Genomic DNA, 26,058 nt, shown 5'->3' with positions numbered 1-26,058 from the left:
TGTGTGGGTTTTACTTCTTCCAATTTAATAGCAGAGAAGGAAAGGCAGCAGGAAAATCATTTAAGGTACAACGTCCATCAGACTGGGCTAGTCAGGTGTGCATTAAAACAACCAAAGCGGGGCAGCTAGGTGGCGCAGGGAATAAAGCACCAGCCTTGGATTCAGGAGGACCTGAGTTCATATCTGGCCTCAGACACTTGACACTTACTAGTCATGTGACCCTGGGCAAGTCACTTAACCCTCTTTGCCCAGCAAATACAAAGCAAAACAAAAACAAAAAAACAACCAAAGCAAGCAACGGATTCAACATAGCAAATGGTGATGTGAATGAAAAGAGTACAGGAAAATGGAAGAGAACTGAATAAAGACAAAAAAGATTATTCCCACAGATAGGTATCTACTCTTCATGGCACCTAGAGAAGCAAAGAAAGGTATTGTTTGCAGAATGTTATACACCAATGAAACAGATCCAAGTCCCACAAACATCTCCTCAAGTATCCTCACACCTTTATTCTAGGGTTAATTTTCTGTGTCAAACCTTTTCAGTCCCTCATCCTTCTTGACCTATTTCTGTTAAGGGTACCACCATCCTTCCAGTAACTCAGGATTACAATTTCAGAGTCATCCCTCAACTTTTCACTCTCCACTCCCTCATATCAAGTCCTGTCTTCTACTGCAATAACATTCTCTCATCTGTCCCCTTCTCTCCAATCAGTCTGCCACCCTAATTCAGGCCCTCAATAATTTTCATCTTGCCCACTTGGAATAGCCTCATAACTGTTGCTTCTAAAGACTCTCCCCTCTCCAAGTCATCATAGACACTAATGTATTTTTCCTAAATGACCTACAAATCTGACCATGCTACAATTCAAAAAGCTTCAGCCACTCCACATTCCCTGAGGATAAAATACACATTGCTCTTTTTGGTATTTAAATCTCTCAAAAATCTGAAACTTGCTTATCTTTTCAGGCTTATTATACATTACTCCCCTTCAAAAACCCTAAGTTGCAGCCAAACTGGCCTACAAGCTGTTCTTTATCCTTTTTTTTTCCTGCCTCCATTTTTTGCAGAGGGCTACCCTCCATTCCAAGAATGCACTCCCTCCATCCCCCTAAGAGCACCCACCTTATAAACTAAACTCAACTGATACCTACAGTGAGGCCTTTTCTAATCCTCCCAGTTGTGGGAACTCCTGATAAAATTACTTTGCCTTTTTATTTACTTTGTATTTAATTATATGTGTACATACTGTTTCCCACAAACAGTATGTAAGTTCTTTAAAGACAGGTATGGTGTTTTTTTCCCTTTACATCCACAATGCATATCGAGTGCTTGGCATTAGGTATTTAATACTTACTGACTTTCCTTTTTACTCACAAGGGTAAAGTAGCTTAGAACAGCAAATAGCACATTACTAGAGCACCTATAAGTCAAACCACCTACACAGAGAACAGGTTAAAGATACAATTATGGGTTCAACTCTATAGATCACACAAAAATGATAACTGACCATACACAAGAAACTGGAGCTTTCAAAATTCTACTTAGCCACCACCTAAGTTGTCAACAGGCAGTCCAAACCAGGCAGGAAGCATTCAGAGTCAAGCAAAATGGATAAAATAGTGCTCTGTCTTACCACATTTAAAAGTAAAGCAACTTCTAGATGAAACATTTTGTTACGTGTGAATAAACTCAATTATTTCTACGTGTAACTTGTCTTACTCATTTTTGTAGTACTTCTGATGTACAATTTTAAAATGAAATACCCTAAGGTAAAATAAACATCTGAACCTTAAGAAAATCAACTACTATAATTAAGCAATGAATAGTTACTCTATTATTACATTAAAATGACATTCAGAGTGGGAAAAGGCACAGCTGGAATAACTGAGATAAGCCAGTTTTCATCAGCGAATGACTGCCAAATGTAAAAAGTACAACAAAATAAGGTATTCGTAAAGTAAAAAGCTTACTCTTAACAAGTAACAATTCCAGAAAGATGTTGATTTCCTTGTATGAACTATTCAGATATGACCTACCTAGCAATAAGGCACACTAAAACTTTGATTGATCTGTAAGGCTCATTAAGAAAATAGAATCCTACACTTAATTAGGCTCAACATCAAAGGGTCCTGGATCAAAACTAAAAAGCTATTTGTGGCACTGCCAAAATATGAATAAGTAAAATATGATATTCTTTCTAGGAGCTTAAAAGCAGGTTGATTATTTACTGCCTGTGTGATGGTAGTGGGAAAGTCATTTAAACTTTCTGGGAATGGATTTTGAATAAATGTGAATAAACAAACAGAAAGGAAGAAGCCAAGGAAATAAAGATGTGAGTCTCAGTTTTCTTCATGTACATGACCTCTAAGGGTCCTGTCCCTTCTAAATCTATGATACCACTAAGCCTAAGATTCCATTTGATAACTAGTAAGTATCTAATCAAGTACAGGGAGGGCTGTTCTCACCTGCCAGAAACTTGGCCTTATAAGATTCAAATATTTTTAAAAAGAAATTATTAAAGTGAAAATCTGCACAGTGGATTATAAAACTACAGGGGGAAAAAAAGCATAATCTTGGGCAGAGAAATTAATTCATTTTGGGATAGGCCTAGACCTTCCAAATGTTTGCATTCCATTCATATGTGAAGCATTTAAATATCCTAGCACTGAGCTGCATGTAAACACAAAGAAAGGGAATAGATTCATCGGTGGCTAAAGTTTTATCTTTCAATCATACCACCACCAATTAGTTCTTTTAAAAGGAATTAAAAGATAAACAAAATACTAAAGTTTAACAGATTAAAAATCAAAAGAAAAAACCCTAATCAGAGTAGCATTCCTTCTATCCTAGTTTTAGTAACAGAACATTTTTTCTTTACTATTAATATTTCTTTTACTGTTCCCATAACTTTTAATAAGGTGGTATCTGAAATTATACTATAATACCTTTAAAATGATTATTTCCAACTGAGGGAAAACTTGCAGAACATGGGAGAGACCCAGATCGCCCTTTTTTTTAATTTTATTTTTTTCAGGGCAATGAAGGTTAAGTGACTTGCCCAGGATCACACAACTAGTAAGTGTCAAGTGTCTGAGGCCAGATTTGAACTCAGGTACTCCTGAATTCAGGGCCAGTGCTCTATCCACTGTGCCACCTACCTGCCCCCAGACGACTCTATTTTAAACTAACCTAAGTATCACATGGAAGCAATTAGACATAGGTAAACACAGCCTGTTTCTCATAGTAGAGCTACACACAAACATCCCAAACCTTGTCAGTGTATACTACTAAAAGTTCTTTTTATTGATTAACACTTCAAATTGGTAGAATGTTGCATATTGTTCTTTTTCACATTTCATGACTTGAGAATGAAATCTATTCTCTAAACCTAGCTTCTTAAACTGTGAGTCTCAACCAGATAGGGTCGAGAAACTGAATGTCAGGGTCTCGAAAAATTTGGCATCAGTAAAAGGTTATGTATGTCTATTTTACATACTCACATACCCAGGACCCAGGGTCGAATAAAAATTTCTGGGGAGAAAAGGGGTTGAGAGTGGAAAAAGTTTAAGAAGCCCTGCTCTAAACTAAATATCCTGTCATAGTTCAGAGTTGGAAACCAGAAGGCAGGATTGACATCACTTTGATATCACTATGCATGGTCTTTCCAATCTTTTTTTTTTTAAACATAGGCCAAGATTTCTAGGCCCTAAATCAAAAAACCTAAGGGAGAGAGGCCCAGCTTCACATAAATTTCTGATAATTAACATACATGGTTACTTGATTATTTAGTTATATCATTTCAATACATATCTGATTTCAGGTCATAAAACTTTTCTAAAGACATCAAAGTTTCTATCTTGAACACAGTAGTCTCATCCAGAAAAGGACCTATTTGTACAAAAATATTTATAGCAGCTCCTTTTGTGGTGGCTAAGAACTGGAAATCAAAGGGATGCCCATCAATTGAGGAATGGCTAAACAAGCTATGGTATATGATTGCAATGGAATACTATTGTGCAGGTTGTGCAGGTTGAATTCAGAAAAACCTGGGAAGACATGAACTGATCCTGAGTGAACTGAACAGAACCAGAATATTGTACATAGTAACAATACTGTTCAAAGAAGAACTGTGATGATCCAAGACTATCCCAAAGAACTAAGGATGAAACATACTATTCATAAAAAGAACTGATTGAATACAGACTGAAGGCATGCTATTTTTCACTTTCATTTTCTTTTTTTGATTCCTCTATGGAAATGTTTTACATAATTGCACATGTACAACCTTTATCTGATTGTCTACCATCTCAGGGAAGCAGGGAGGGATAGAATTTGGAACTCAAAACTTTAAATAAAAATGTTTTTTAAAAAGAAAAGGAAATTACATTAACCTGTTTTCCATATGCTGCCTCAAGTTCACATAGAATTTCATGACAAGGAAAAAATTTTCCATAAAACAAATGCAAAAAGAAAACTAAGACCAAGCTTTCCTTTCTAACACCTGGAATAGTTGGTTATTGCATTAGTGGAAGACACCCTAATGGCGATCACTACAAGGAAAATAACAGTCCCTACTAGTGACCTCTCAAGGTATGGTACAAACTTTATTACCAAAATCTCATACTAACTACAGCAACCTGTCTCCATTAAAAAACAAACTCTTAAATGAACTGTTATCAAGAAACAACTTCACTTCGTCCTTCTCAACTCCTTTTTGAAGGGGCATTTAATAAGCAACGAAACTAAGAAAACGGCTGGTCCCATTAGGAAATTTTTTTTTAAATGACAAACTGGATAATTAGACCATTAATAAGTGCGAGCTTTATCTAAACTGGATAATGGAAAGAATATGTGCGTGATTAACTCTTAACAGGCGAGCGACCTACGGGCTGGAGAAGCACTTAAAAAATTGAAGGCAAGATGCAAATTCAGGAAGGTAGCTGTGTAAAAGAGGATCAAATTTCCCTCTTTCTTACAAGTACAGAGAGACAAGAGAACTACAGGCACAACCAAGAAGGAAAGGAAAGGGTTCATCCAGAAGGTAGCATCCTTCTTCCTAAGGGAATGCCTTCCCGGGGCTTATGGTCACTGAGCCCTACTATTTATTAGAGTCTCTCTGGGCTTCCGTGACCTTCCTCACCTTACCCCAGTCCAGGCCAGCCCACCCCACCAGCCGGCCACAGACTTTCCACCCACCCCCACCCCCCACGAATCGCCTCGAGCCCTTCCCCACCCCCTCGCACCCCACTCAACGACTGAGCCTTAATCCCTTAGACCCCTCGCGCAGCGTCCCAAGTCCCCACTTCCCTCCACCCCACCCCCACCCACCCTGTTCCGGAACAGTAGAAAATGGGGTTTAGTAGAAGGACTAGAGGTGGAGACTGACCCCGGGGCGGGAAAGGGAAGATCCGGCCCTCCTCTTCGGGCCCGGTCAGCCGGTCCGAGCCAGCACATGGTGGCTTGTGGCTTAACTTTGGCGTCCCCCCGCCTCCTACCCCGACCGACCCCCCCGCTCCGGAGGAACCATTCCTCTTCCCTGGCCGTCCCCCCTCTCCCGCGAGCCGGAGGGTGGCCTGGGGCTCGTGACCCCCTTCCCCTCCCCAAGCGAGACTCGTCCGCGCAGACCCCACGCGCCCCCACCGAGCCGCCGCCGCTACCTGTCCTCGTTCTTGTTCTTCTGCTTCTTCCCCATTGCGTGACAATGGTTTTCGCGACTCCAGTACCTTCGCTCAGCCCCTCAGTGACCCACAGCCTCCTAACTGGCCCAGTTCTCTGTCCTTCCTCCTCCGCCGCCGCTTCTCGGACCCGGCTCACCACAGACCCGAACACGGGGACAGGGTACATATGGTATGAACGCACACAGCGCAGGCGCATCGCCCCCGCCACCCTGGCGTGGGGACGCAAAGCGTCTCATAAAGTTCTACGTTTAAGGTAGAGCGTCCCCAGACTCCAGCGGGTGACGCTGGATGAGGAGAGTGCCTCCTATCTTCGGGAGTCAAAAGTTGCAGGGTCTCGAGAGCATGGTGGAGTAACCTTTTACTGCCGAAGCCCATAACAAGCTGTTAATCTTTTGTGTTACTGTTTTGTGATAAAGTTCACGTAATCCACACAAGTCAATCCAGCCAATGCGGCTGGAAAGCAAACTTCTGAACGGTTGTTACATCATCTAGAACAGAAGAAGAACTTCTATGATTCATTTGGTCTTCATTCCACTGTTTAATGTCTATAATTCTGTAATTCTGGTCAGCACCAAGTTCGACATGGGGGGGGGGGGGGGGGGCTCTAAATTGAACACTGCACAAAGTACATAAGTACATGGTTTATGGAGCTACTCGATAACTAAAACAAGGGCAAATTGAGTTTGCCCCTGCTCCATAAGATAAGTTTCAATCTTCTCATTAAAAGAGAAAAGTTTGGGTGTTGGGTTTTTTTTTTTTAATTTTGTGACTCTTATGTGCTGTCGCAATTCTCATCTGGAAAAATAAAACCAGAAAATATGTACAGGGATATACGTTTCATCTTTGTTATATAGTTTACTTTAGAAAATGCATCCAGGGACCGACCATAGAGAAAAGTCAATCTAGCAATTGTACAACACACCTATTCCCAAAAGACTTCAATGCCCAAGATGCATTGCTCCTCCCGCCGCACTTCATACAGTAAAGTGCCGTACTGGAAATCTTAGGCCCGGAAGAAAGTCAAGAATTTCGGGCTTTTGTACTTGCCGTAGAAACACAACCCCAACCCCCACCGTCCCACTGGCAGTTCCGCCTGTCTTCTGAGAAACTCAGAAACCAAAGTGGGACCAGAGCGGGGAAAACGCGGACGAGCGGGAGAGCGCATGCGCCAGAAACGCTCACTTTCTCTCTTTGGTGGCAGTCGGTTCACGTCGAGCGTGGGAAAGAGCCAATGAGAACGTAGCACTTGCAGCCGGCTGGTGCCCACCCGCCCCTGCCGCCGCTGCAGTCGATTCAGAAGTAGCAGTGACCTTCCGCCAAGTCTTCGCCACTGCTCGGGAGAGGGGGAGGGGACCGCAGCAGTCGCCTCGATTTCAGGTGAGGTGGGCCCTGAGACGGAAAAGTGAAGTTGGCGATGCCCATGGTAAGGGCAGCCGTAGCACACTGTGGGGTCCGAGGAACAAGGCAGGGAACGGGGAAGTGGGGGTGGGGAAAGAGAAGACTAGCTGAGTAGGCCGGGGAGGGGGGGGGGAAGGGCCGACACCTCTAGTACGCAATAGCGGACTGCGCCACGCATGCGTCCTTAATGGCTTTGAAGCCGGGGCTCCCGGAGATGGGGGGCTCGCGGGCCTTGCCCTCCCTTCTGCGACCCTTTTCGTGTCATGGGTGGTAGAGAAAGGTGGAAATGGAGGAGGTGGAAGCGAGATGTTGGAGAGGAACCCGAGGCTTCCTGCCTAATTCTGAAGAACTCAGCCCTTCCGGGTCCCCAGAACATATCCCCTGTTACAGATGGGAAGTAAAGAAGCCCCCGGGTTATTTGAGAACAGCCTAGTCCTTCGCCTCGCCTTGTGCGCCCCCCCCCCCCGCCCCAAAATGGGCCGTAGAAATTAGCGATTAAAGCTGGAAGGAAAGCAGAATTGGAGATGGTCGTAATGGAAGATGATTAGGGAACTAACGGGACCATCCACTTCTTTTTCTTGATAAAAAATGAGTTAATAGAACCCGCCCCAAAGCTGTTGTTACTAGGTTTTAAACTGGCACACCGAGGCTTGTGTGAACTGCAAAGCTCTAATCATACTTGTATATGAACTCAACTGGACAACACTGAAGTTGATTAAAACGATGCATTTCTCTTTAAATGTGTATTATAGATAGTTGTCCCTCACTAATTTGTCTGAATCAGGGAAGTTTTTTTGTTTTGTTTTGTTTTTTTAAATTAAAACATTTATTAAGCATTTCCTATGTGCCTGGGACTAAGGATACAAAGACTAAGACTTGGGGGAGGAGGATGACTGTTTGGGTAAGGGACCTTAGGAAAAGCTTAATAGAGGAGGATCTCAACAGAGATCATCAAAATAGGTTACTTACAGGCATGCAAGGATAGAGGAAAGAGAAAGGAAGATGAAATGAAAGAAAGAGTATAAGGTTGTCTGGGAATATAGATTGCATTAAGGGGAACAGTATAAAAGGAATGCCAAAATCAGGAGTCTACATTTTAACCTTAACAGTGAGGACAACATTGTGTAAAGAACTCTGGACTGGGATTCAGGAAGCCTCAATTTGAAACCTGGCTCTACCAACTAACTCCTTTTGTGCTTATTCAACACAAAATTCGGTTTTCAGTTTTCTCGTCTACAAAATGAGAATGTGCAGGGCAGCTAGGTTGCACAGTGGTTAGAGCACCGGCCCTGGAGTCAGGAGTACCTGAGTTCAAATCTGGCCTCAGATACTTTACACTTACTAGCTGTGGGACCCTGGGCAAGTCACTTAACCCCAATTGCCTCACTAAAAAAAGAAGAAAAGACAAAATGAGAATGTGTCCTAGATCACTAAATCTTCTAAGTTTTCCTCTCGCTCCAAATGTCAGGACCTTATGCTGTGATCCAGAGGTTTTTGAGCCAGGAAATGACATGATCAGACCTATGCATTAGGAAGATTACTTGGAAGTAGTTTGCAGTATCACTCAGAAAGGGAATAAATAGACTAAAAGTCAGGGAGACAAAGGAGGAGGATGTTTAAAAAAAAATCAAAAAATAATGAGCTGGGGGCAGCTAGGTGTCGTGGATAAAGCACTGGCCCTGGAGTCAGGAGAACCTGAGTTCAAATCCACCCTCAGACACTTGACACTTACTAGCTGTGTGACCCTGGGCAAGTCACTTAACCCTCATTGCCCTGTTAAAAAAAAAGGTATAAAAAAAATAGCGAGGACTTGTGGTGGCAATGGGAGTAGAAAGAAAGGAATAGATGAGAGATTGAAGAGTTGAAAGTGACAGGCTTTAGCAACTGATTGGACATGATGGAAGGAGAGGGAAGAATCAAAGATAATACCAAAATTTTAACTTTAGTGTCCATAAGATCACATTATAAAGGTATATTTATTTTGTCTTTCAGCAAATAATCCCCTTTTACATAGAGCCTAAAGTGAATCTCACCCTCACTGAATTCTGCCTTGTAATGAATCCTATTGTAACATATACAGCAGCAGTAATGCTTATAATGCACATTATTATCAGAGGGAATGCTTATTTGACTGACCTGTAGCTTTTTTTCTTTCACATCTCTCAGCCAATAGAAAGTAAGCTTCATGAAGAAAAGAACTGTTTCTTTTTTCTATTTGTATCCCTGGACCTAGAATCACATAAAAGGTTCTATTACTATATATCATATGTGTTTATATGTGTGTATATATATGTGTATGTGTGCATGTTTGTGTATTAATTAACATATATGTTAATTGATATATGTGTATATGTATATCAATTAACATACATATTAATTGAATTGTATTTTCCTTTATAAAAAAAGTATTGAGCCTTAGTGAATTACATAAATATAAGTTCTCACTTTGACTAAAGTCCTACTCCTGTCAGTGCCCCATGGCTTAGAGGTGAGGCAAATAGATTTCAGGCTCTACCAAGACCCTGCCAACCTGGAAAGCTTTCACATATCAATAACAGACTGCATATCTTACCATCTTAGAGCTAGCCTAGCTGATTTCAGAAATATATCACAAGATTGGCTGCAGGGTGATGAATTTTTCAGCCACAGCAATTTTTGAAAGCCATCTAACCAAGTTGTAGAAGGGTTGTGATTTGTATTGGTGGAAGTTGTGTCCATGCATCCTTGGATTATTATTATATATTTCTTTTGGCTTTAAAGTGCAGGCCTCAAGTTATTTCTGTATTTTATAATTGCTTTCCCCAACCCCTAGACTCCATGAGAAGAGAGACCATGTCTTATTTAATTAACTTTTCCCCCCAGTATGTCCTCCAGGGCCTGTAGAACAGTGGTCTGCATTTATAATAGGCACTTAATGTGTGTCTTAATTTTATTATGGAAAAAGAATCTGAATCAAAAACGACTCATTTTTCTCTAATCATCTTACTTTCCGTGCATACTTATGGCCTAGAAAAGGAAACAACTAGTCAAAATCACTGGCAGTTAGCTGTATGTTGTTCAAATAATGTTACTGACATTACGGAGAATCTAAAAAAAACATGGTTTCATGATAGCAATATTTTAATTGTGTTTTTATTTCCCTAGTTGTAAGGAGTGAACAATACATTCCCAAAAATGGAAGCTCAAGCATCTGTTGACATGTTTGCTAAAGTCCTGGAGAATCAGTTGCTTCAGACAACCAATATTGTGGAACAGAAGCTGGATGCTGAGATACAAAAACTGGATCAGATGGATGAAGATGACTTGGAGAGCCTCAAAGAAAAGAGACTTGAAGCACTAAAGAAAGCACAACAGCAGAAACAAGTAACCTAGCTGCACTGCTTTCTGAAATTACTAAACAGTATGGTCCAAGTACCTTATACTACTGCAGTAGTTGCTGTTGATCCTCCCTTTTAGGGCCTGATGAATTAATGTATCCTTGCCATTGTTTAAATTCCGTACAAAGCAAGTGTTTTTAGCTTAATCAGTATAATAATCTGAATACAGGTAGTTCTTTTTTCAAATGAGGTCTCCAAATTAAGAACACTGTGTTCTCATTTGGTTAAAAAGACAGTGAAATTGGGGGCAGCTAGGTGACACAGTGGATAGAGCACCAGCCCTGGAGTCAGGAGGACCTGAGTTCAAATTCTGCCTCAGACACTTGACACTTACTAACTTTGTGACCCTGGGCAAGTCACTTAACCCTCGTTGCCCCACCTAAGGGAAAAAGAAAAAAAAAAAAAGACAGTGAAATCGAGACAGAATAATGAACTAGGAATCAAAAGACCTAAATTCCATTCCTGCCTGCATTAATCTTATTGTAATTTAGCCTCCCAGACTAAAGGTGGGGGCGGGGATTAGTTACTGAAACTTTTTTTAGCAGGAATGTTATCAAATAGAAAGCCAAATGGAAAGAATGGCCACAGAGTAGTTTGAGAGCTGTAGAGGAAAATTTTTCAATTATTCCCAGTATAAAGTTTGTCTAAAGGAGAAGTTGTCATTTATTACAAATTAATGTGTGCTTTTTTGTGTAAAAACAAACTAAACTCCCAAGAAGAGGTATAAAGGTAAAAGGCATGATGAGGAGCTGGTATCATCCTTGTCCTCTTTCTCCCGGTTAGGTGGGTGCAGATGTGAGTATCTGTATGATGGGAAGTGAAAGGTCTATACTCAAGTATACCTTAAATTTAGGTAACAAAATCAGTGTTGTAGAGCCAAGAGGCCAGTTGAATGTGCCTTCAAATTCTATAAGTTGATTTTTTTATAGTTAGACAAAAATTTTTTTCCATTAAAACACATCGGAGCTACTTTTCAAATTCTGATTAGTTTTTAGTTTATTAGTACACCTAATACTTTTTTTTTTTCCTGTGCAAACACAGAAAAGGAGATCACTATTTAAAGAATACTTTTGTAAAGGTACAATTCTTCATAATGAGAAAACTATGCCCTGATTTATCTGTTTTCAGTTCATGTTTTTTAAATTGGATTTTTTTTTTCTTAACAGCAGCATATATATGTTCAGTATTGTGTAGCCTAAGTGGCTTTTCCCTTTATAGTGCTGACAAAGAATAGTCAATGAGTGCTTTAGTCATTTGAGGGTTAAAGGAGTACAATATTAGGCTTTATTAAAGTACTTGTTCAGTTGGAGTATAGCATACATATACTGTTTTGAAGAATGTAGAATTAAACAATGAAGTTTTGCTAATGCAATGAAAGAGTTATAGTTATGATGTATAAGTTGATACACAGACTTTGAATGTCCCAATAATGTTTAAGAAAGATATTTCAAGTTGTTTTTCATTTTTTTAAATTGCTCAAATAATTTTTGTTCAAAAGCCAGTTAGGATAGACCTTGGGCTTATGTGTGTGTTAAGACAAAAAACTGTCTGCACAAATGTCTAAATTTCATGGAGCGATTGAATCTTTTGGAAGCTTTTTTGCAGGTTAATGAAAGTAAAATCAAAGTGTATCTTACGAGGAAATATGGGAAAAGAGTAGTAGCAGTTTTACCAGAGTAAAGACTACTTGGAGAGAGCTGTGCAGACTATATCCTCATTCTGCAGACTATTTTGTGTAGGAGATAGAAAAATCAAGGGATTTTAAGGGAAAGAAGTAATACATGCTAATCAAGACTCACACTGCTTAACTAATTTAGAGTAATGCCAATTAAACTTTAGGAGCAGGGATAGCTAGGTGGTGCAGTGGATAAAGCGCCAGCCCTGGATTCAGGAGGACTCGAGTTCAAATGCAACCTCAGACACTTGACACTTAGTAGCTGTGTGACCCTGGGCAAGTCACTTAACCCTCATGGGGGGAGGGGGATAAGCTTAGGGCGAGGTTATGAAGGACTTTAAAAGCCTCCATGTCACCCATTCAGAGAGCTCTTTTTCTCCCCCAGTCCTTTGGACATATGAGACATCACACTTGTTTCTGTCTATTAGTCCCCTTGTACATTTTTTGTATAATTCTTGGAAGGAGCAATCGTTTTCACCCTTAATAGTTTTCTCTTTTCAGCCTTTATATATATATATATATATATATATATATATATATACACACACACACACACACACACACACACACACATTCAGTATTATGCTCTTAAACTGAAAACAGAATAATAATTAAAAGAAACTAATTTTTAATGAATTAAAAATTACTAGATACTACTAAGCTCCAGTTTCTTACCAACAAAGAACTATACAAATAAAACTTATTCTCTCTCTTCCCCACCAAAAAAAAACTAAAGAAAAGAGTTTACCTTTATTGGATCCTAGAAGCCTTAGGGAGCCATTGTAGTTTGAGTGATGTAGTCAGGTATGTGCTTAAAGAAAAGAATTAACTGGAATGGGGAAAGACTTGAGGCAAGGAGACTAATTAGGGGACTGTTACAATAATCTAGGGAAGAGGTGATGAAAGGGTGAACTAAAGTAGTGACTGAATGGAGAGAAGGGGTTTGATGTGAGAGATGTTGTGAAGATAGAAACATCAGGATTGGGCAACTTATTGTGTATGGTAAGGGAAAGTAAAGCAAAAGCAATGCCAAGGTTATAAACCTGGGAGACTGAAAGAATGGTGGTTCCTTCACCAAAAATAGGTAAGTTTAAAAGAGGTGGTTTTGGGGGATTTTTTTGGTTTTTTGTTTTTTGCGAGGCAATGGGTGTTAAGTGACTTGCCCAGGGTCACACAGCTAGTAAGTGTCAAGTGTCTGAGGCCGGATTTGAACTCAGGTCCTCCTGAATCCAGGGCCGGTGCTTTATCCACTGCACCACCTAGCTGCCCAAAAGAGGTGGTTTTTGGTAAAAAGATAAATTCTGTCTTGGACATGTTGGGATTAAGATGTCTCAGGGACATTGCATTTGAAATACCTAGTAGACAGTTGGTGCTGTGGGACTGAAACTCAGGAAAAACTGTGGGTATTTATACAAATTTGTCAATCATTTACGTGGAGATGATAGTTAAACCTATAAGAATCTAGGACAGAACACCTGTAGTTGGGGAATGTGATATGGATCATGAGCCAGAGAAGGAGACAAGGAATGAGTGGTTAGACAGGTAGAAGAAGAACCAGAAGACAATATCTTGTACAAAGCAAAGAGGAGGGGCAGCTAGGTGGCGCAGTGGATAGAGCACCTGCCTTGGAGTCAGGAGGACCTGAGTTCAAATCCGGCCTCAGACACTTAACACTTACTGGCTGTGTGACTCTAGGCAAGTCAATTAACCCCAATTGCCTCACTAAAAAAAAAAAAAAAAAAAAAGCAAAGAGGAGAAAATACCCAGGAGAGAGTAGTCAGCAGTGTCAAATGTAGCAAGAGAGTTCAAGAAGGTTGAAAAATGATAAAAGATTGTCATGTTTGACATTTAGAGATCATTGGTAACTTTAAAGAAAGCCGTTTCAGTATAATAATGAGGTCAAGTTAAATTGCAGAGGGTTGAGAACTTAGTAAGAGAAGAGTAAGGTGGGGATGCAGTGTTTGTAGACTGCTTTTTCTAGGCTAGTTTGGCTGAAGAAGGAAAGAGATGTAGGGCAGTAGCTTGAGGGAATCTAGTGGAGGTTTTCTAAGGCTGGGTAGAAACTTGGGCATTTTTGAAGGAAGTAGTGAAAGAACCAGTTGATAAGGAAAAAAGCCGAAAATTAAGGAGAGTGGATGACAGGATTCAGTCTGCTGGAGAAGGTGAGAAGATGGAGATCAGGGATACATGTAAAAGTATTAGCCTTAGCACAAAGAGTCACCTCATTATTAAAAACTGGAGGATGGGGCAGCTAGGTGGCTCAGTGGATAGAGCACTGGCCCTGGAGTCAGGAGTACCTGAGTTCAAATCCGGCCTTAGACACTTACTAGCTGTGTGACCCTGGGCAAGTCACTTAACCCCAGTTGCCTCACTAAAAAAAAAAAAAAATGGAGGATGATGTCAAGGGATTATGAGGTGAATAGAAAGGGAGATAGATGAAGGAACTCATTGAATAGTGTCTGTTTTTTTAGTAAAGAAGCAATTTGAGTATTTAAAACTGGCATGAGCAGCAATTGTATTTTATTTACCAAAGATAAAAATTTAAAAGAATATAGTGTTTCTTAAATATGTTTACAGACTTTCCTCTTTCAGTTGATAAGAAATATTCACATTGCTCATATCTGTCAGTATACCTATTTTCATAGGGAAAAAATATTCCTAATTACTACTCGCTGTTTAGTGAGGCTAAAAGAAAGAACTGCATCATTCTGTTCAACATTTTTATCAGCAACTTGCATAACATGAAAGTCTATTATGACTGACATAGAAGTTTATTATATTTGTAAATGACACAACTGAAAGGGAAGAGTAGCACGCAGGCTGAATAACAATTAGTATTCTTAATAGAATAGAAACTGACAAAATTAAATTAATAGAGATACAAGGGGGGCCAGCTAGGTGGCGCAGTGGATGAAGCACCAGCCCTGGATTCAGGAGGACCTGAGTTCAAATTCGGCTTCAGACACTTGACACTTACTAGCTGTGTGACCCTGGGCAAGTCACTTAATCCCCATTGCCCCACCAAAAAAACCCCAAAAACAAACAATAGAGATACTTGTAAAGGTCAGAATACCAATTGTACAAGTACAGAGTGAACAATACCTAATCAATAAGCAGTCCAACATGGAAGAAAAAAAAGCCCTAAGTATATTAGTTGATTTAATGTGAGCCAACAATGTGATGAGATTGCCAAGAAAAAGAAATGTAATTTTAGGCTGAATTAATAGTCTCCAGAGTGAGGAAAGTAATAGTTACACTCTACTCTGTTGTGGTTCAGACCACATGGGTAATACTTTGGTCAGTTTTGGATGGCACATTTTGGTAGAAACATTGATAAACTGGAATGTATTCTTAAGGAGGACAACCAGATTTGTGAATGGTCTAGACAGATGTTGTGAAGAGTAAACCAAGGAACCAGGGACATTTAGCCTGCTGAAGAACAGATATTTGAAAGTTTGTTATAAGGAAGAGATATTTGACTTACTCTGTGTAAACCCAAAGGGCAGCCTAGTACTTATAGATGAAAATTAGAGGGAGATTTCTGTCAAGGATAAGGAAGAACTTTTGCCTAACAGACCTGTTCACTTCAAAGATGGTATGGGAGCAATGAGGGCCACATCCCTGGAAATCACCAAGATCATAAATCTAGACCTAGAAGGAACTTCAGAGACCATCTGGTCCAACCACCTCATTTTATAGAGGAGGAAACTGATGCTAAAGGAGATTAATTAACTTGCTGAGAGTCACATAGTAAGCATCAGAGGGGAGTTTTGAATCCAGGTTGTCTAACTTGAGTCACTATTCTTTCCTCTGTACTAGTAATATTTGATCACAAACTAAATTCTCTCAAGAATAATGTGAAGGGGGAGACAGCTAGGTGGCGCAGTGGATAAAGCACTGGTCCTGGATTCAGGAGGACCTGAGTTCAAATCCAGCCTCAGACACTTGATAATTAACTAGCTGTGTGACCCTGGGCAAGTCACTTAACCCTCATTGTCCTGAAGAAGAAAAAAGATAAAAGTTCTAAAAGAAATAAGGTCCGTTATCCTTGGCATGGAAAGGGAAGAGGAGAAGTATTTATAGCACTTACTATGTTAAGCATTTTTTACACATATTTCATTTGATCCTCACATCAACCCTACAAAGTATGTGCTATTATTATCTCCATTTTATAGTTGAGGAAATTGAGGCAGACAAAGGTTAAATGACTTGCCCAGAGTTGCACAGCTAGGAAATGTCTGAGGCTAGATTTGGACTCTTGACAAATAGCCAATTCTAATCACATGGGCAGGCTATGGCATTTTGAGTTCAGGTAATAAGCTAGCTAGTATATAGTATATAGAGTTTGTGAAAGGGAGTAATATGAAATGAAGCTAGAAAGGTAAATTGGAGAGACTTAAATAACAGACAATTCTGTTTTGTGATCCATGATAGAGAGTTACTGAAGGTTATTCAACAGAGGAGAAGCATGGTGAGACTTCTACCTTAGGAAGACATATGAAGTATATAGTTTGGAGAAGGGAAAATTGAATAAAGCGATTGTAACAATATTGCAAGTAAAAGATGTGGATGAAATTAGGATGGTAACATAAGTAGAATGAAGGAGACAAATGTGAGATCTTGTAGAGGTAAGAACAAGATTTAGCAAATGATTAGATAATAGCTTACACTCATAATATTTGAAAAGTTACAAAGCAAATTTATATACATTAACTGAATTGATAGTCACAAAGTATAACATAAGTGAGATGCTACAGGTATGCCCATTTGACAAATGAAGAAATTGAGACTAAGAGAAGTTAGTGACTTGACTATAGTCACACAGCTAGTAAGTATCAAAAGTAGGACTTGATCCATCAAGTCTTATCATTTTTCCATGACGATATGCTTTCTCTATGGATACACTGATGAGAAGAATCAAAGATTACTCAACAATTTCAAATTTGGATGACTTGGGAGGATGGTGATGTAGTCAACAACGAAAAAGCTTAGGAAGGAAAGTCAGTGATTCCATTTTGGTCACGTTGAGTTCAAGATGTGAGTAGAACCATGTGGAGATTTGTTAGAGATGGAGGACCAGATGGTAAGAGGAGGAGGGGTGAGATCAGGAATGGCAGTTGGGATTTTGGAGTCATATGGATGAAAGTGACCATTAAAAACATGGGAATGAATGATCAGGGAGTGACAAGAGGAAAGGACTGAGGACAAAGCTCCCGGGTACAGCCACAGGTAGAGGAAAAGAGATGGATGTTAAACATTAAAAAGTACTCAGAACAACTGATGTGAGAAACCTGAGAATGTAGCACAAGGAGGATAAGGACCGAGTCAGGAACAATTTCTCTGATGGAGCTGTTCAGAAATCATTAACAGCTTTTGAGAGCAACTTCAGTAGGGAGGTTGAGTTGAAAACCAAATAGCAAAGAGTTGAAGCGATTGAGGAAGTGGAATCAGTAAGTATAGGTTACTCTTTCTGGGTGGTTTTCATTATTTTTAAGTTAATTATCCTGAAAGAAAATTTACTTGCTGCAAATAATTTTAGTGACTAAAATAAAAATTATTTTACATATTTACCTGATACTTGATTAACATCCATATCTACTGAAAAAGAAATCTCAGATGTCATTACTTCCTCTCTTTCCAACCTAGGAATGGCTTTCAAAAGGACATGGTGAATACAGAGAAATACCTAGTGAAAGAGACTTTTTTCAGGAAGTCAAGGAAAGTAAAAAAGTGGTTTGCCATTTCTACAGAGATTCTACATTCAGGTAACTGAACTGATTTCTGGTGAAGGGATTTTATAATGTTAGAAAAATATAATAGATAAAATGTTTAATGGAACTTAGGAAAGTTGGACAGGCTGCCTTATCATATATTTCAACATCAGACAATACTTATAAAAGGTTAATTTTAGAACGTATTAACATTGAAAGTTGTAATAATACACATTACTGGAAAATGAGCGTTCCTATATAAATTATTTAAATTTCTTGAATTGTTTTGGTCACTTCCAAAAGTAACTCTTAGAGATGTACAGTTTAAAACTTTTGTCAAAGGAAAAAATAATTGCCTTCTTGCCTAAAGTCTTTATAGTAGTTAAGTTTCACTAGCCTGTTCTTTACTAAAACAGTGTTCTTGTGATTTTTCTGTGGGACCCATGTAGGTCAGGAACTTATCTAGAAGGCAAGAGTAGAACAGCTTTTTAGTGGTCATGTATTTACATCTCATAGAGACATGGAAAAGAGTAGAAGTATTTGAGGGAAAAGATAATGGCTACCTGCTTGTCTGACCCTCCTCCCACCTTCAAAAAGACACTGAGGTGTGAACCTCCAAGCTAAGTCAAGATACAGTTGAAGACATGACAGAGGCTCCCAAGTTTTGATAGCATTTTGGGCTGCACCCCTGGAGCCATCTTTGTATGAAGTACATTTTTAATTTACAAATACTTTGTGAGGAAGATTATGTAAACTTAAGCTTTATCAATTAACACCTTCGTATCAGCTGACACTTTAGCAGGATTAATTGAGAAATGAATGAATAAATAAATGAAAAGGCATTTATTAAATGGTTACTATATGCTAATCATTGCAAGAAATAGGGCATCTGGGATCAGGAGGGGATGAGGGAAGAGAAAAAGGGTGAGATGATTCAAGAAATGGAAAGGCATCCAAGACAAATTTGCCTCACCCTAATTTTCTACTTAAAATCATTTCTCATTTGGCATTCACACAATGGATTGCCAACTTCAGTCTGCACCTTATTTATATCTTCCCTTAGCAAACCTAAAAATTAACATCAAAATATACAAAACAAATGCTAGGAAATATTTTCCAAAGGAAATCTTTTAAATAGCTCCCCCCAGTGCATTTTCGGTGTTTTCTTGCAGGATACTGTCTCTTCATTTAAGAGAGATTTATTTTTGCATTCCTGCACACACATATATACACACATCCTCTATTCAAGTTAAAATAGTATCCTTAAGGTTAACATTTATTCTTATTTTCATCTCATCATTATTTGTAATTCACCAAAATTCTTATACCTAAAGTGCTTGACAGCTAAGTGAAGACACAAAAGTTATGTGGTGAAGATAACCAAAAACTTTTTCTGGACCACAGATGACCTCCACACCACTACCTAAGCCTCAAAAACATTGGGACTTAAATGATTCAGAGTACTTAACTGCGTACAAAAACTGGCATGTAGGCATTTCTTCTCATCACGAAGGGTTACAGATATTTCCCTCAGCAAAAACAATGTACTGATCATTTTAAAACAAATAGTTGGATTCTTTTTAAAGACCATGTTTCTTGACAGCCACCCGTATTTCCAATTACTTTCTAAATTGAGAATCGTACTTTGGCAATGACAAGGTCACCTAACTTAGTGGTTCCTTTTCTCTTGGTGTACTTTCCACCCAGAATAGTCAAATCGCATGCAATAATAATTGCAAAGCCCTTAGCACAGCGTCTGGAACAAAGTAAGCACTATATAAATGTTAGCTATTGTTATTCTCGTTATCATCATCATCGTCATCATTCCAGTCTACAGCCTAGGGCCTACCTTGGGAAAACACTGTTAGATCCATTCGACAGTGTGGATAAAGCTTAAATGGTCTTGCTTATTTAGAGATACTGATTACCCTTGATTCTAACGATGTCACAGAGGTTTGCTTTTTTTTCCCTTTCATTGGCACCATTTTTTTCCTTTGGGTGTTCTCAGATGGGGTGCTAAATGTTCATGACTCCCTCTTCCATAGACTCTGGTATTAGTGTCCATTAAGTTCTCTCGTCACACCCCCCCCCCCCCTTTGAAATTCAGTGTTTATGAAACTCCATTTAGAAAAAATGTCAGTTAAAAAAAATTTTAACGGGATACACTCTGGTTTTGCTTGACCCTGGTAACGTGCCAGAGTAGGATATTGATAATTGGTTGAAAACAATCATAAAGGAAAGTCTTGGTTTTCTAGAATGCCAATTTTGGGTTGTCTAGTGCAAAGACAACATATGAGATAAAAATGAAATAGGCTCCAACAAAGTCCCCACATTCTCCAACCACTCTTGCTAAATCTCCTTTCTTTCTTTTTGGGGGGGGGAAGGGAGTGGGGATGTGTGGGCGGGGCACTTGAGGTTAAGTGATTTGCCCAGGGTCACACAGCTAGTAAGTGTTAAATGTCTGAGGCCAGATTTGAACTCGGGTCCTCCTGAATCCAGGGCCAGTGCTCTATCCACTACACCACCTAGCTGCTCTTAAATCTCCTTTCTACAAAAGTGTCTGATCTAATTGATTTTTAAATTTTGATTTGTGTTTGACTTTACAGATGTAAAATACTAGATAAACATTTGGCAATATTGTCCAAGAAACATTTGGAGACCAAATTCTTGAAGCTCAATGTGGAGAAAGCACCTTTCCTGTGTGAAAAACTGCGTATCAAAGTTATTCCCACCCTAGCTCTAGTGAAAGATGGAAAAACGCAAGATTATATAGTAGGTTTTACCGATCTAGGAAATACAGATGACTTCACCACAGAAACTTTAGAATGGAGACTTGGTTGTTCTGATATTCTTAATTACAGGTAACTTTTTAAATTGGCACATATTTCTTTTTTTATTTCTTTCTTCTTCTTCTTTTTTTTTTTTTGTGGGGCAATTGGGGTTAAGTGACTTGCCCAGGGTCACACAGTTAGTGCTAAGTGTCTGAGACCAGATTTGAACTCGGGTACTCCTGAATCCAGGGCCAGTGCTCTATCCACTGCACCATCTAGCTGTCCCGCACGTATTTCTTTTGATGTTTTTGGTTGCTATTTTTAGATTGCTATTTTAGACTTAGATGATTTGAACAAAGCAAAAATGGGACTTCAGTCAAGTTTGTAAGAATACAAACCTTTCTAAAAAGAAAAGTATATTTTGTAAAACCACACTTATCAAAATAAGTGAGTAAAAGAATGCCTAAAACATTCATATAGACAGATTAAATTAAGGCAAGGTAATATTTATGGATAAAAATAAATTTTGAAACATTCCCAACATTGATACTTTTAGACTTACACCATGTCTTTGTGCCTCAAAGTGTCATTCCCTGGAACGGTATATTCTCAGATTGAAGTAAACATATTGGTGTGATCCAGAATTGACTTTCGTCATGATCATCAGTGAAAAAATAGAGAATCTGCTTCAAGAATGAGATTTTATTCAAAAGAATCAGCCATAGAACTTTACCTTTTGAACCCCAAATTTATTGTCTTCCTCTTCTGTAATACACAATCTGAGAAAATACATTGAGCTTTCTAATTGCTGGCTTATTTCTAAATTGACTTCAAAAACACCTCTGAAACACCTCCTTCTCCAAACAAAAATAGGTTATCTCTTCGCACAAGTCATAACATATCATAGCATCCTTTGAGTCCCCAGCCTGGTCTGCAACCCAGCAGCAGGTAAAATGATCAGGATTATTATGTCCCTACTTCTTTTCCTTGCCCCTCTTTGAGGAGCTAAGTTCCTGATAAAGATCTACTACATTAATTAGAAGATTTTATCATTTCTTCTCATTGATCACACAAGATAGTTTGTGTGTTGTTGTTTTTTCCTGGTTTCCCCCCCACACATTTCTTCTAGATATTCCCAATACCATTTCTGCAATGAAAATGGATTGGGAAAACTTTTGATTAAATGTTCCTGTTATGTAGAGTTAAAACCAGAAAAAAAAGTTTTAAAAAATAAAAATACCCTTGTTTTTATTTAGTTTTTATCTTGATATCTTCCTGGGCTATTTCAAGTTAAGCAAGCAGAGGTACTGAAATGTTTTGTTGATCTCCCAGAGTCCAAAAAAAAAAAAAAGTCAGTTTATCAAGGGAAATTATGTAAGGAAGTAGTATTGTACTGGGTTAACTTCTAGGGAGAAAACAACAATCTTTTTTTTTCTTACATTGTCTAATTTACACAGGGTGACCTATAGCATTCTTACAGATGGTTATTAATGAGAAAACAAAAGGAGACAATCCCTTAAAAAAGAAAAAAAGGATAATTTCAATTTACCACATACCAGGATTCATTTAACTTCACAGTTCTTAAGAAAGCTGCTAGAAATATGTTTAATGTGATTGTACATAAATAACCTATATCAGATTGGTTGCTATCTTGGGGAAGGGGGAAGGAGGGAGAAAAATTTGGAACTAGAAATCCTATAAAAAATGTTGAATACTAAAAAAATTTTAAGAAAAAAAAAGAAAACTGCTAGTACTAGAGTTCTTTAAGTTCTCAGAAAGTTTGTTTCTTTGCTTATCTTTAAAGAATTTTGGAGAGTTCAGTAATACCTGGTAAGTAAATAGAGCAATATTGAAATTAAGGAAGGTAAATACTTAACTATAACTCTCCAAAGGCACATTAGGCAAGTGTGTCCTCAGTGCTCAGGTTACTACAGCCTAAGACATAGTAATATGACTGCTTAACAAAGCATGAATTCTTTCTTGCCATTATGAGGTCATTTGGTACCGTAATGCAGAAAGTACATTGTTTTATATAAAATTTCAAAATACTGCACATTCAGTTTCCAATGGGATAAAAGATAAAATTTATATTTTTTGTTACAGTTTTAAATTCATTTTATTCCACAACTAAATTTAATTGCATAGTTTCATAGATATAGATATGTGAGATTAAAATTGGATATTAGATCATAAATCTACTCTACTTAACCTTTCCCTTAATTTATCTCCCAGACTTGTAAATGGAAGAAGCTTCTGGTTTTCTAGATAGAGCTTTTATTGTATGGTAGTCACAAGGTGATGTTGATTAGAAGGATAGGAAAGTAGAAATACAATACAAATCGTCTTAAGTCTAGGCTTAGTCTATATTCTGTATAAAACTCACCAAAAACCGAAGGCCACCTTTGGGGAGAGAGACCGAGTTAAGCGTGTGCTGTTAACTGAGAGCGGGGCCGAGTCAAACTCCAGTCCGTGTCTGTCTGTGCAGCGCAGCCAGGAGACCAGCGGAGCAGGAAAAAAAGCCCCACTTCTGTTCTCTCCTTGCCTTTTTTTTTTTTTTTTTTTTTTTAGTGAGGCAATTGGGGTTAAGTGACTTGCCCAGGGTCACACCGCTAGTAAGTGTTAAGTGTCTGAGGCCGGATTTGAACTCAGGTCCTCCTGACTCCAGGGCCGGTGCTCTATCCACTGCGCCATCTAGCCGCCCCTCTCCTTGCCTTTTAAGCTTGCACCCCGGAAGTCGAGTGCTCAGCAGGCGATCTGGCCTGCGTTGCAGGCGGACTGGTGTGCGTAGCTCATGCTGTTGGTCTCCTCCCCAAAAGGGTGGTCCTAAAAAAAACCTGGCATCTCTCCATTATCTAACCGACTGTTAAAACTTTTTACCACAGATAGATATATAGATATAGATTTATTTATTTATTTATTTACCAGTACAGTGACATCTGCTTTAAAACATAGAAAACACAGTGGCTTTTAAATATCATTTCATTAATAACCATTGAAAGACTTAAAGGAGGCTATATGGTATTGTTCTCTAAAAAAAACTCATTTATAATACAACTTGTTATAGAACAGTCTCATTCCTCAAACACAGTATAAAACTATAAACATTAAAACGATTAAATTATTATGAGAAAGATGTTAGTCCTGTCTCCTGGTCTCCATGTTATTGAAGGAAGTCCACTGTACTTTGTGAATTTTATTAAAGATGGAATTGTTCCAATTTTTTTAACAACTCATAGCATATGATAACTCTTAAATCTAAAAGTTCCTTTTCATATATTTTTTTTTTAGTGGAAATTTGATGGAGCCCCCATTTCAAACCCAAAAGAAATTTGGAAGCAACTTCACAAAACTGGAAAAGAAAACCATCCGAGGAAAAATATATGATTCTGACTCTGATGATGACTAGAGTTCTGCTAGAAATCTTTGTAAATCGTCTTTTGTTTCCTCATACATCAATTCCAGGAATGTTTTCTAAAAGTTATTATTTTCAGTACATTTGAACATGATGCTCATTTTCTATACAGTTTTATACAACTGAATCATAGAAGACATCTTAAATATTTTCTGTTTTGAGGTCATTTTTAGGTTGCAGAGAATATCTGAGCTCTTCTGAATTAATAGTAGAAAATGACTGAATTCTTTCGATTTCTCGGATTAAGATTTATTTCCAAATGAGTTTTCTGTAATCTCCATCTAAACATGTTTATACCATTCACTTACTGATTTCAAAATAGCATCACAGGAAACTTCCAGGACTAGCTTTTAAACAGCATCCTTTACTTTGTAGAGCCATATTCACATCATTGACTAGAGTCACCACTCTGCACTCTTCATTTATAAAGGGTCTTTCACTTCTGGGATGTTCCAAATCAGCTGTCTAAAAACTGCCTGTTGACCAACCCTGAACACTATGTGGTAAAGTTGAATTTGACTGATAACAAGTCAGCCATTCCAAACTATAAAAATATTGCCTTATTCAAAAGATTAGATTTTACGATTCTAGCTTCCTTTTGTATGTTTTGAGACATAAATTTGGTAATCAGCAAATTGGGGGAGGGGCAACTTGGCAAGAACATATTACCACCTGAGGAGCAGTGAATGGGATTCCCCTCAAGAAATGAAGCCCTCAAACAGCCTCCTTCAACCCTTTGATCCCTGTTCACAGAACACTAGTATAACTACACCTGGACTGAATTCAGAGAGACATGGGGGCAGTGAAGGGCTGTGCCCGGGGCAGCCCTACAATTCAGGATAGGATCATAAAATTTAAGGGCCACTAACCCATCCAGCCTCAACCCTCCGCCTCCTGCCCCCCCATGTGATAGATGAAAAAAACAAAAGTACAAGTGACTTGCCCAAGGTCACATAGATGGTATTGGAAAGAGGTGAGATTTGAAACCAGATCCTTTGATTTCAAATCCAGTGTCCTTTCCACTGCCTCTCAAAAAATACCTTAGGTAAATTCTTTGGCATCTCTTAACATCAATAGTTGGGACCTTTTTTGACCTTAGCAAGAGAAATAAAATAATCTAAATGCTAGTTTTCAGTGTCTTGGTTTTTAACGTCTTTTTAGAGCAAGACGTTGCCTTTCTTGAAGGAGCTTTTGGGAACCAGACACTGACTTCTCTGGAGTTTAGATGCTCAGTCATCCTGTATGATTGTAGGTTGAGTAGGTTGTTGACAGCTATTCAAGAAGCAGCTCTAAACAAGTCCAAATCTGCCCCTGGAACTCAGCCTGACACTTTTAATAAACACTTGAGATTACCCCATCATACCACAGATCTCTGCCCTGTCTGGAGAGACAGGTTCTTTTATTTAAGCCCACTGATGCTGTAGCCACACATTTTTTTCTCTGCTAATTAATGGGAAATAAATTGAGCTTTAAAAAGGCAAAATACTTGAACAGTATTGTTATTTGTACCTGAAAAAAAGGCTTTTGGCAATTTCCCCAGAGCCAGCTTATTTACATGAAGTATAGGAAAAAATTATACAGAAATATGTAGGGCAATGAATATAAAATGGCTTTTACATTAATACATCAGGTGTGCTTCAGGTTTCCCTTACAACCAAACTCTTCTTGCCTTAACAGTCTATTTTAAACTATGTGGTTTTTCCTCATGTCCATATTTAGTTGCTTTTTAATTTCTATTTTAGAATTAAGCAACTTTTTAGTCATTGAGCTATAGCTTGTCTCCATCCTGTTTCCCAGTAATTCAAAGAATACTCTCCTTTAGTTTTATTTCAAACAAAACCCATTTAGCAATTCCTCACTCAACATTTGATTAACTCTAACAGTTGGTGCAATAATGTGATTTATGCCATTATGTTTGGGTTTCCTTTTTTTTATTTTGCCAGAAAAGCATATCCAGGGAGGAAATGAATACTCCAAAACACACACACACAAAACCCACAACCACAAAACCAACACAGTGGCACATGGAGCC

The 26,058-nt window shown here is 38.6% G+C and overlaps 2 protein-coding genes across 4 annotated transcripts in view; one reads left to right on the top strand and one right to left on the bottom strand.

Annotated features, from left to right (window-relative positions):
- The window catches only part of EIF5B (eukaryotic translation initiation factor 5B), a 74,364-nt gene extending 68,486 nt beyond the window's left edge, over window positions 1–5,878 (bottom strand). The window contains exon 1 of one of the 2 annotated variants that reach the window (XM_043995876.1): window positions 5,662–5,878. In XM_043995876.1, coding sequence (XP_043851811.1) covers window positions 5,662–5,696 — 35 coding nt within the window. In that variant the 5' untranslated portion in view covers window positions 5,697–5,878. The remainder of the gene's footprint in view (window positions 1–5,661) is intronic. The other variant, XM_043995875.1, reaches the window with a different exon arrangement.
- A 1,029-nt stretch (window positions 5,879–6,907) lies between these two features.
- Window positions 6,908–25,509, top strand: TXNDC9 (thioredoxin domain containing 9). 2 transcript variants are annotated; one of them, XM_043992957.1, is made up of 6 exons: window positions 6,912–7,059; window positions 9,247–9,326; window positions 10,225–10,443; window positions 17,779–17,897; window positions 20,450–20,704; window positions 23,903–25,509. In XM_043992957.1, exons 3-6 carry the CDS (start codon window positions 10,255–10,257, stop codon window positions 24,018–24,020), a joined length of 681 nt encoding a protein of 226 aa, XP_043848892.1. In that variant the 5' UTR covers window positions 6,912–7,059; window positions 9,247–9,326; window positions 10,225–10,254; the 3' UTR covers window positions 24,021–25,509. The 2 variants fall into 2 exon arrangements, with proteins under 2 accessions (XP_043848893.1, XP_043848892.1); XM_043992958.1 differs by lacking the exon at window positions 9,247–9,326 and having other exon boundaries at window positions 6,908–7,059.
- Window positions 25,510–26,058: the final 549 nt, after the last annotated feature.

The sequence above is a fragment of the Dromiciops gliroides genome, chromosome 3 (genome assembly GCF_019393635.1).
Source record: "Dromiciops gliroides isolate mDroGli1 chromosome 3, mDroGli1.pri, whole genome shotgun sequence".
Lineage (NCBI taxonomy): Eukaryota > Metazoa > Chordata > Mammalia > Microbiotheria > Microbiotheriidae > Dromiciops > Dromiciops gliroides.
The sequence above is the reverse complement of the archived record's forward strand: the minus strand, read 5'-3'. Positions and strand labels throughout refer to the sequence as shown.